The 11,955-nt window shown below is 44.0% G+C and overlaps 1 protein-coding gene across 1 annotated transcript in view; it reads left to right on the top strand.

Annotated features, from left to right (window-relative positions):
• Positions 1-9,079: 9,079 nt before the first annotated feature.
• LOC124672528 overlaps positions 9,080-11,955 on the top strand; it is a 3,485-nt gene continuing 609 nt past the window's right edge. The window contains exons 1-4 of the mRNA XM_047208746.1: positions 9,080-9,480; positions 9,610-9,860; positions 10,330-10,577; positions 11,753-11,890. Of these exons, the coding sequence (XP_047064702.1) occupies positions 9,080-9,480; positions 9,610-9,860; positions 10,330-10,577; positions 11,753-11,890 (1,038 nt within the window). The remainder of the gene's footprint in view (positions 9,481-9,609; positions 9,861-10,329; positions 10,578-11,752; positions 11,891-11,955) is intronic.

Here is an 11,955-nt window from a genome sequence, read left to right as displayed (position 1 = left end):
GTCATCCTTGCCCGTGAAGCACTTGGCGAGGGGTTCAAATTTTTCCGACACAGCATCCTTCGGGAAGAAGTGGGGGAACAAACGTTCGAAAGCAGCCTAGCCTTCTTTAGCAGTCTCGTGCAAGGAGGCAGTTCATCTCTAGCATCGTGAGAGAATCCAGGAGTTCATCTTCTTATTGTTCTCGGTTCTTGGTGTACATATCACCAATACGCTCTGCTGAAAAAGAGAAATTTTTCAGTTTAGGCATGGCATCAACAAAATCGAAAATTTGCAGAGCAAAGGTCAAGATAACGGTACTCGAGAATCTGTCCGATTGCTTGTCGAGCCTCTTAATTATGTCGGCTTCTCACTGGACAGTATGCTCAGTTTTTTTCTTTCAAGGCCAGCTCTGCGGTATCAAGTCTAGTCTGTAGATCATTAGCACTTACAGCTTTTGCTTCGGCATCTTTGCGAGCTTCTTTGCTAGCCTCGAGCTTCTTTTCGAGCTCCTTGGTGTGCTCCTACGTGGCGCACAGAGAATCTGAAAAAGATAGAAGGTTACAGTGCAGAAATCAATAAGAGGTTATAAAGAAAAATATACAAAACTCACCTCTCAAGGGGTCAGCTTCATCACGGAATCCAATAAAGCGAGTAGCCATGTCAAGCATTTCCCTTGTTATAGGCTACGAACAGTCGAAATGCACAATGGGGAGAAGGATAAGAATATGGTAATTGTTGAATATGAAGGAAACAAAAAAGGAAGAAAAGCAGACTTACATAATTGAGATGGGGAGTCGACGGATTTCCGGTGATAACAACCCCTTTGCCAGCAGTACCTATTCTTGGTTTTTTCTTTAACGCTCTTCGTCAGATCCGTGGCTTTAGGGGGGATTTTTGGGTCCTCGGAGACAACCAATTTTTGTGATGCACTTGTGTTTGCCGGCCCAGAAGCATTATGTTCCGACTGCATCTCGTCGTCTCTGACATAAGAATGATTAGTGTATAGATAAAAGGATGAAGAAGTCAAGTATAAATGGTGCTTCAAAGGAGGACCAAACTCACGAGCTCAAGTCAACAGCTGTCTTGAACGGATCAAAAGCTAGAGGCTGTTCATGGGAAGACTCTTTTGCCGCAGGTTCAGCTAGCTTTGAAGTACCCGAGTCTTCTTCATCAGTTTGCATTTTTCTTTTCTACCATTTGGGGAACTCACAGATGTAGGAGCACAGTGCATTCATGATGAATCATAGATGTGCGTCGAACCCGCACTTTTCTAGATGAACCCACACTTTTTAAAGATTCCGTGGGTTCACTGTCGCGAACCGAAGCTTCTTGGGAATCATCAGCAACAATTGTCCGTTCGGGCGCTTCCCCATTTTCAGAAACATGAGGAAGGAAGGTAAGCTAGGCAGGAAAAGTAAGTAAAAAATTCGAGAAGAGAACTTACAGATGGAAGGGCATGTTCGCCACTGAATGGCGGCAAGATGCGGGCACTTCAACTTTTTTACTAAGTGAGGTAAAGCGGCGGACCAGTTTCTCCAAGTCTTTGAAAGAAAGACCCTCGGATATCCTTCAGCATCACCAGCGCCAGAATAAAGCCAGAGAGGACCCGAATGAGCTTGGATAGGTTGTACACGAATCCACAAGAAATGTGCTAGTATCTGCACGCCCGACAGATCTTTTACTCGGGTATTCTGCAACTTCGTAATCTGCTCCATCAAATGCTCTGTAGCTGCAATTTCTTCTGGAGTAGCTTCGGCATGCCAAGATTGACGCCTCAGGATTTCCTGCGACATGTCAAAGGGAGCGAGGCCATATTGCTGGTCGCCAGTTGTTTCATCCTTCACATAGAGACATTTCTTGCGCCAGCCTTGGACCGAGTTGGCAAATTTCAGATCGAAATAGCCAGCTTCAGGCTGAACGCAGATGCAGACACCACATACATCGTAGATGGCATCCCTCAAGTTGTTGCAACGAAGATAGAAAATGCGTCTCCACAAGCCCCAGTGGGGGTGGATGCCGAGGAAACACTCACAAAGTGTGATGAAGATGGTGATATGGAGGATGGAATTGAGAGTCAGCTGGTATAGTTGAATCCCGTAAGCAAAGAGGAGTCCCCAAAGGAACTCATGAACATGCACGGAGAGGCCACGAAGGAGGAAATCATAGAAAATTACCCGATATCCTTCGAGTGGATTGGGGTTCGTTTCATCCCATGAATCTTCATTTTCCCCTCGTCAGTGAGCAGCCCCAGCTTCTTCAGCTTCCGGTGCTCTATTGGGTTGAATTTCGATCTATCCCATCCAGACACTTTCTTCTTTTCCACCGGCCCAGCACCGGCGGTGCCGACGGCGGTGTTCTTGGGGCTCTTGGACCTTACCATGGCGCCGAGGAAGAGCTAGGGCGCGCAGCGGAAGCAAGGAGCAGAGGTCGCAGGCAATGGCGAAGCGACGGTTTGGTGCAGCGGAGTCAGAAGGAGAAAACTGAGGATCAGAGTTTACCTTTTAACCTGGAAGGTGAAGCAGATCGGCCGTTCAATAGAGAAAATATGATCCTCACCGTACACGTGGTGGAAAAGTAAAAAATGTTTTTTAAGTTTCACATGGAAGTAACAGAGTTACTGCCCGCGTGCCAGGCGTTTAGGAGAACGTGCAAACCCCACAAGTACAACGTGGGGAAAGGGCAGCTATACTGGACCCACAAACAATGGTCCACCAACCGTCACGGTCTACTGAGTCGGCAGCATGCTACTTTCATGAGCATTGACGTAAGGGTCAAGAAAATCTTCGAGTCGACGAGACAATATAGAATGCGTGGATAGAATTTTGGAGCCTATGTCCAACTGCAAGCACCCGATTATAGGCTCGGGGGCTACTCTTATCGAAAGCATTGTTCATGCTCCTGATAAGATGCAAGATAGAGGAAAGATATGGAGTCGATTAAAAGCAAGTTGAGCCTACACCCAAGTGCACACACTCGGCTGTAGCCTCGGGGGCTACTCCCATCGGGAGCGATGGTCACGCACCCGATGAAATTTATCAATCAAGAAAGATCAATACATCAAGTCAATATAGATAAACCTGAAGAATTTCAGCAATGGGTAGTGACGGGGTATCAACTCGTCAATGCCTGCAAATTGTAGACTTAGGGTTTCATGGAAAGTAGAGGGCAAGTAGAACTCGAAGGTGGTCATATGAACAAAGGCGTCCAACTTGAAATAATACGATGGCTAGGGGTTACAATTGATTGATCCTCTTTTCACCCTCGACTTCGCCCTTATAAAAGAGGCGAATCCGAGACTTTCCGTGTCGTACAAGTACACAAAATATCGTGTCTTTCATATGCTATTACAAGTTTCCCTATATTGACTATACTTTCTTGGGCTTTACATCTTCGGCTTCGTGGGCCTCCAAATCTTTGGGTCCATGCATCTTCAACTCCAAGAACACTAACATGGGTATACTCGTGGTATGCCCCTTGAGCATATCTATGTCAGTAGCCCCCGAGATTTAATACGAGTCATAAAATCGAATAAAATCTCCATCTTTCAACTTTATCGCAAATATTTTTGAATAATATGTGACATCTATATTGTACAGGGATACTGGTAAATGAGGTTGATTCATCTGACAGATCAGGTACCAGTTAATTGCTCTCATGGCAAATCCGCACAAGCCTACTTCAAATTAGAGTCTCTGGACTCAAACCTGGGATACTGGCGTAATTCAGGACGTGCCGGTTTAGGACTTATCGAAAACTGAATTCCAGCTAATTTATTGGGTACCCAACGCGTCCGCTGGGATTTTCTTCACATGTGTTGGCGTGGATAAAGTGGGAGAGCGCATTCGAGTGCGATGCCACGCCACACATGACGAATCCTGGGGTCTTACCTTTGTGACCTTTCTATAAGTCACGGCATCCAGAGTTTTTATCGCGTCAGACGCACTCTGAGAATATATTGTCGAGTGCCTTTGTTCGACGGATGGAATGCTCCATTTCTTCGGGTTGATATATTTTACTGAATAATATCTTAGAATCCCGATGGGGGTACATGATGAGTTTATAAAACTCGAAGATACCCACGGCCGAAATTTTTCAGTTTTCTTCTATATTGTCTTATGTATTTTTTTCTTTATCGTCAGATTTCATCGGGTGCGCGACCAACGCTCCCGATGGGAGTATCCCCCGAGGCTAGAGCCGAGTGTTTGCACTTCGGTCTAGACTCAAATTTGCTTTTAATCAACCCCACATTTTTCATTATTTTTCGTCTTATCTGGATTATGAACAATACCGCTGAGAAGAGTAGCCCCGAGCCTATGATCGGGTGCTTCCAGCCGGACATAGGCTCCAAATTGTATGCTGCCCATCCTATATTCTCTTATCAACTCTAAATTTTCTTGACCTTGATGTCGATGCTGACGAAAGCAATGTGATGTCAACTCATTAAGCTGCAACTGTTGGTGGACCATTGTTTTGTGGGTCCAAAATAACCGCCCTTTCCCCACGTTGCACTAAGTGGGGCTCGCACGTTCTACAAAACGCTCGGCACGCGCGCAGTAACTTCTTTGCTTCCAAAACAAACTGTAAAATATTTTTACCTCTCTGCCACATGTAGGGTTAAGATTGTCCCTTCTCCATCGAACGGACAATCCACTTCACCTTCCAGGTGAAAAGGTTAACCCTGGGATTCATTCTTCCCCTTCTCACTCCGCCGCACAAATCTACTCTCTGCAATTGCCTGCACTCTCCTCCATTACATGCGCTCTCTGCTCTCTGCTTTCTCTTCGCTCCCAGCTTTGCCTGCTACGCCGCCATTACCAGGACCAAGCGCATCGAGAACACCTCCGCTAGTTCTGCCGCCGTCCGAGCGGTAAAGAAAAAGGACTCCGGATGGGAGAGATCCAAGTTCACGTCGGCGGACCATCGCAAGCTAAAGAAGCTGAGCCTGTTGACGGATGATGGGAAGATGAAGATCCCTGGAGATGAAGCAACTCCCAATCCACCCTAGGATACCGGGTAACATTTGCCGATTTCCTTGTTCACGGCCTTGCCCTTCCTGTTCATGAGTTCCTTCGGGGGCTCCACTTTGTTTACGGGATTTAGCTGTACCGGCTAACTCCCAATTCCATCCTCCGCATTTTTATTTTTATGAATCTTTGTGTGTGCTTCCTTGGCATCCATCCCCACTGGGGCTTATGGAAACACAACTTTTATCTTCGCCGCAACAACTTGAGAGATGCCATCTACGACGTAGTTGGTGTCTGCATCTGCGTGCGCCCTGAAGCCGGTTATTTTGACTTGAAATTCGCCGACTCGGTTCAAGGCTGGCGCAAAAAGTGGCTTTATGTCAAGGATGAATCAACTGGCAACCAGCAGTACGGCCTTGCTCCCTTTGACATGTCGCAAAAAATCTTGAGGCGTCAATCTTGGGATGCCGAAGCTACTCTAGAAGAAATGGCGGCTACAGAGCGTCTGATTGAGCGGATCAAGGCACTACAGACTACCCAAGGAAAAGAACTATCGGGTGTGCAAATAATAGCACATTTCATGCTCGCGTGCAACCTATCCAAGCTCTCCCAAATCCCCTCTGGCTTTACTCTAGTGCTGGTGATGCTGCTAGGATATCCGAAGATCTTCCTATGAAGGACTTGGAAAAACTGGTCCGCCGCTTCACCTCACTTAGTAAGGAAATTGAAGTCCATGTATCTTGCCGCATGGAGCCATTCAGTGGCACACATGCCCTTCCAGCTATAAGCTTCCTTCTCGATTTTTTTGCTTAACTTTTCTGCCTATCTTATCTTCTCACAATTTTAACTCGCAGCTTAATTGTGTAGAAACACCAGACTCTCTCTTCCCTTCCTCCTTCTCCCGAAAGTGGGCAAGTACCCGAGCGAACGATTAAATGATGACTCGCAAGGAACTTCGGTTCGAGATATTGAACCCGCATAATCTGAGAAAAGTGCGGGCTCATCTGAAAAGAGTGCGACACATATCTTTGACTCATCCCACATGCATTCAATTCCTCCCGCAACTTCCCCAGAGGGTTGAAAAAGAAAAAGGCAACCTGACGAACAAGACTCGGGTACTTCCAAGCTGCCTGAACCTGTGATGACCCACAAGTATAGGGGATCGCAACAGTCTTCAAGGGAAGTAAAACCAAAATTTATTGACTCGACACAAGGGGAGGTAAAGAATACTTACAAGCCCTAACATCGGAGTTGTCAATTCAGCTGCACCTAGAAAAGCACTAGTAACAGGGGTGATGTGAAAGTAGCAGTAATATGAGAGCAATGGCAATAGTAACACAGCAGCAGTAGCACAGAGGAGATGGCACCAGAAAGTATTCTAGTGCAGAGTTGACTGTAGAGCAATGATCATGACAGAAGAACGGGGGTTCCAGCTATCTACACTAGTGGTAACTCTCCAAATAACATGTGTTGGGTGAACAAATTACAGTTGGGCAACTAATAATTGTGAGGGCATGTCAATGCATGCTATGATAAGATAAAGGTTACTGTAGTATTTAATTGGGCATTACAACATAATACATAGACCGTAATCCAACTGCGTCTATGACTAATAATCCACATTCAGGTTATCATCCGAACCCCTTCCAGTATTAAGTTGCAAGCAACAAATTATCGCATTAAGAAATGTGTGTAAACAATATAATTATCCTTAGGCAAAACATTGTTGTTTTCTCCCTGGCAGCAACAACACATCTACAATCTTAGAAGTTATTGTCACTCTTCCAGAAAACTAGACGCATGAACCCACTATCGAGCATAAATACTCCCTCTTGGAGATACATGCAACTACTTGATCAAGGTAACTACAAGTACCGGAGAGCATGCAAGATCTTAAATAACAGTAGTATGATAATATGATGAACAATCTGATCAAAATTCCACAATTTATCGGATCCCAACAAACACAACACCGATTACATCATATGAATCTCAATCATGTAAGGCAGCTCATGAGATCATTGTATTCAAGTACATGGGAGAGAGAGTACCAACTAGCTACAGCCGAGAACCCGTAGTCCGGGGGTAACTACACACGAACCATCATGGAGTCAGAGTGGAGGCGGTGGAGTCAATGGAGATGGCTCCGGCGGTCAATCCCCGTCCCGGCAGGGTGCCGGAACATGAACTTCTGACCCCCGAAACTCGTCTAGACGGTGATGGCAGCGATGGAACTTTTCATGGACGGAGGCTTGTATATTCAGGGTTTTCTCGTCGAAGGGAATTTATAGGCGGAAGGGCAAGGTCGGTGGGTGCCAGGTGGCCCCAGAAAATGCCTAGGCACGGGCCAAGGCCAGGCCGCGCCTAGGGGTGGGTTGGCCGCCCCCTGGCCCCCCTCCGTCTCTCCTCTGGACTCCATCTTCGATTCGGTGAAATAGCAACTTTGGCTTTTGTTTCGTCCAATTACGAGAATATTTCTTGTATAACTTTTCTGAAATACAAAACAGCAGAAAACATATCTTGTTAATAGGTTAGTGCCGGAAAAATGGATAAAAGTGCCACGAAGTGTAAACAAAACATATTGGAATTGGTGTAAAACAAGCATGGATCATCAAAAATTATAGATACGTTTGCGAATCAGGTTACTAGAATCATATCTAAGAGCATCTCCAGTCGCGTCCCCCAAAGCGTCCTCCAAATCCCCCAAAGGGATTTGGGGGACGCTGGCCAAAAAAACGTCCCAGTCGCGTGCCCCCAAGGCCGCTTCAGTCCGGACCTCCCCCAAATGTTGTCCGGCGTCCCTAGCCCATCCCCTGTGTATAGAGGCTCTATCAGGGACGCCAGACACGATTTTTACACTTGCTTTTTGTTTGGAGGTCGTGTTTGGGGGACGTGGTTGGAAAAGGAACCTCCTCCAAACGCAAATTTCGTCTGGACGTCCCCCAAACGACCAATCCGACGCTTTAGCCGGACATCCAGGGCCGGCCCATAAGGCGGGGCAACGGGGCGACCGCCCCGGGCCCTCGCGAGGCAGGGGCCCCGGCCCAGCTAGTAGTTTAGTATAGGATACCTTGTATTAGGCCCAAAAAAATAAGGAAGAGAATTGGGAAAAGAGAAATAAGGCCCAAGCCATCACGTGAGGGACCAAACGTGGATCTAATCGATCACAATTCTCCTAGCACAGCACGGCAGTACAGAATCCTATCGTTCCCCTTTATCCTCGTCATTGACTCGTCTCCTTCCCGAGTCCCGAGTCCCCAAATTTCTCCAATCCGAGCTGAGAACGCCGCCTCCCCCTCGGCCCTTTCCAATTCCGAGGTCGCTCCAGCCATCAATGGAGACCAACGGTGCTATTTTGTTCCCCAATCATCTCCCTAGACATTTGAGGAAATCCCGCATCAAGATGAGAGATGGTACGTATCCTTCCCTCCCCTAATCCGGCCGCATCGCTGTTAAATAGCACGGATCCCTGTCTCTGATTCCTCCATATCTCCAATTTCTCTCCTCTTAGGTATGCTCTTGAGCAGGTTCTTCTCCGATTGGATCCGAGCGTTGGCGAGCACATTAGGAGAAGAAGAGGGGACGGTTGAGTACGTGTTGCGGGCTGCGGATCAAGGAACCTGCATCAACAATTCGGCATCGAGCCATACGCCCATATCCAGGTGCTTTTGTTCCCTGTATTGATTATTTACTGCAAGTTTTCTTGGTGACATGTCTTCTAAAAAATGTTTATCTGGCTATGAGAAAAAGAAGAGAAAACAAAAGAGAGATGAACTGCTAGAATCCCAGAGGTTCGATAGACAAATTTTTTACAACTGGTAGCTCTTCTAGGAACTCCCTGCAATTGGCCCTAGTAAATGTTGAAGAGCACCAAACAAAGAATTTAGGTGATAATAATTTTAGTCAACCTGAAAACCGAGTTGATTCACCAAATTCGGAAATTCCAAGAGTTGATGAACAGCGACCTTTTACTGTTGATATTCTTGATCCACGAAATTGGGACAATTTGGATGATAAAGGTAGGCACATTTTAATTGAAAAGGGGCCCTTAAGAGAAGAGTATTGTGTTCCCACCGGATAGTAAGTCTAGGCATTTTTCAGAAACTTATTATTCAAGAAAAATGAACAATGGGGAGATGCATGATAGGAAATGGTTGGTTTACTCTACATATGTTAACAAGGTGTATTGTTTCTGCTGTAAGCTTTTTAAATCCCATGGCAACAAGAGTTCGTTAGCAGGTAATGGACTAAAAGATTGGAAGCATCTTAGCGAGAGGCTTAAAGAACATGAAAATGGTGCAGAGCATATTAAAAACATGAACACTTGGAATGAATTTAGAGTCAGGCTATCAAAAAATAAAACAATTGATAGTGATTTGCAGCAACAAATCACAAAGGAGAAAGAACGTTTGAGGCAAGTGCTAATAAGACTAGTGTCCATTGTGAAATTTCTTGCTAAACGAAACTTAGCTTTTCGTGGATCTAGTGAAAAAATTTACGAACACAACAATGGTAATTTTTTAACATGTGTAGAGATGTTTGCTGAATTTGATCCAGTAATGCAAGATCATCTTAGGAGAATTCGAAATGATGAAATTTATCATCATTATCTCAGCCATAGAATTCAAAATGAGCTGATTTCTCTTTTAGCATCTAGTGTTACAAGTTCTATCTTGAAGATTTTTAAAGAGGCCAAATATTTCTCTATAATTCTTGATTGTACTCCAGATGTTAGCCATCAAGAACAAATGACTTTAATTATTAGATGTGTTAACATGTCCAACAACAAAATTAAGATAGAGGAGTTCTTTATGGAATTTCTAAAGGTGGATGACACATCTGGTTTGGGTCTTTTTAATGTACTTCTTGATGCTATAGAGTCTTATGGCTTAAATATTAATGATGTTAGAGGCCAAGGTTACGATAATGGTTCGAACATGAAAGGGAAAAAGCAAGGGGTACAAAGTCGATTGCTTGAAATTAATCCAAGTGCTCTGTATATGCCATGTGCGTGTCATAGTCTAAATCTTACTTTGTGTGATATGGCTAGTTCGTGCAGTAAAGCTATTTCCTTTTTTGGAATTGTGCAATGCATTTATGTTTTATTTTCAAGTTCCACTAAAAGATGGAAAGTGTTGCTTGACCATATTCCAAGTTTGACTGTGAAAGGATTGTCTAACACACGCTGGGAGAGTAGAATTAAAAGTGTTAAAGCTATTAGATTTCAAGCGCCCCAATTAAGGTTAGCTTTGTCCGAGGTAGGTAAAATTTGTACAGATGCCAAGTCGAAGACTGATGCAAAAAATTTTATTTGATGCGCTTGGTAGTTTTGAGTTTTTACTCGGTATGGTCATCTGGCATGACATTTTATTTGCTGTAAACTCAGTGAGTAAGAACTTGCAGTCCGCGACCATGTGTGTCGACTCTACTTTGCAGCAAATTGGAGGAGTAATGGATTTTTTTGACAACTACAGAAATGTAGGATTTGCATCTAGTTTGAAGATTGCGAAAGGACTTGCATCCAAAATGGGAATAGAACCATCATTTCCAATAAAACGTACTGTTTCTAGGAAAAGACAATTTGATGAGCCCGATCACGATGAAGAAGTTCTATTAGCTGAGAAGGCATTTGAAGTTAATTATTTCTTAGTCATGGTCGATGTTGCAAAAGTCTCTCTGGAAAACAGATTTGAAGAACTTAAAGTGTTCAAAAATATATTTGGATTCTTACTTAACTCAAAATACTTAAAGTCATTGAATGATATTGATTTGCGCAAATGTTGTGAAAAATTTGTAGAAACCTTTTCTCAGAGTGATGTTGAATTAGATGATCTTTTTTCTGAATTAAGACTACTGCAAATGACTTTACCCAAATCTGATGTGCTATTGCGTGCTATGGAGATTTTTGAGTTTGTTAGAGACATAGCTTGCTTTCCAAATATATTAATATCTTATCGAATTTTATTTACTCGTATCGGTCAACCGTAGCATCAGCAGAACGTAGTTTCTCAAAGTTGAAGTTGTTGAAAAACTATTTGAGATCATCCATGTCACAGGAAAGACTGACCGGTCTTGCAACTTTATGCATTGAGAAAGATAAGCTGGATGAAATAAATGTTGATGCGATAATTGATGACTTTGCCTCTAGAAGTGTTAAAAGAAAACAAAAGATTTGTTCATCATAGTATAAACATGAAGTGTTAAGATTGCTTTGCTTTGCCATATGTAGTGAACTTTGGGGAAGTTTTGTTCCGGTGAAGACATGGAGTGAAGAGCATTGCAGATTGAGAAGTTTTTACCGCGTGAAGAACATAGCAGAATGAAGATGATGGAAACTGATGTAATTTCTTGTTCATTAACTTCATATCTTATATGGTAGAACAAAAGCTTCAAATAACAATCAGTTTGACAAAGTTGTTTGTTTTGCAGATGAATTGATGGTCTTTTTATGGCACTTGGAAGATTGATCATTTGTAGAACTATAATGTTGCCATGATGTAGTTATTTGAGTTCAAAGACCATCAATATAATGCTATATATGTACAGCGTTGCTTTTAAAATACAATGCATTCTATTTTTTTTATTGTCAATAAGGGCCCTTTTTGTGTCTCTGCCCCGGGGCCCTGAATATGTATGGCCCGGCCCTGCGGACATCATTTGCGGGATGCGACTAAAGATGCTCTAAACCTATGAAAAGCCAGAAAACTCTGATGACCTTGGTCGATGATTCTCTTTACTGGTTAAATCGTTCGACTTGGCGTTGCATCATTGAGTATGATTTCGTCAGTCACAGCTTAGCTGTGATAAAGCTGCCTCCAGATGCGATTGCCCACAGTGATTGCGTCTTCACCCTGATGCCGGCGGAGGATGGTGGGCTTGGCTTGGTCATTGTGTCAAACTTCCGCGCCCAGTTATGGAAAAGGGAGGCTGATTGTGATGGTGCTGCTGTATGGGTCCCAGGAAGAATTATCAAACTGGACAAGCTAAGATCCGCTGCCGGGACAAGGTCTCT

The sequence above is a fragment of the Lolium rigidum genome, chromosome 7 (assembly GCF_022539505.1).
Source record: "Lolium rigidum isolate FL_2022 chromosome 7, APGP_CSIRO_Lrig_0.1, whole genome shotgun sequence".
NCBI lineage: Eukaryota > Viridiplantae > Streptophyta > Magnoliopsida > Poales > Poaceae > Lolium > Lolium rigidum.
The sequence above is the reverse complement of the archived record's forward strand: the minus strand, read 5'-3'. Positions and strand labels throughout refer to the sequence as shown.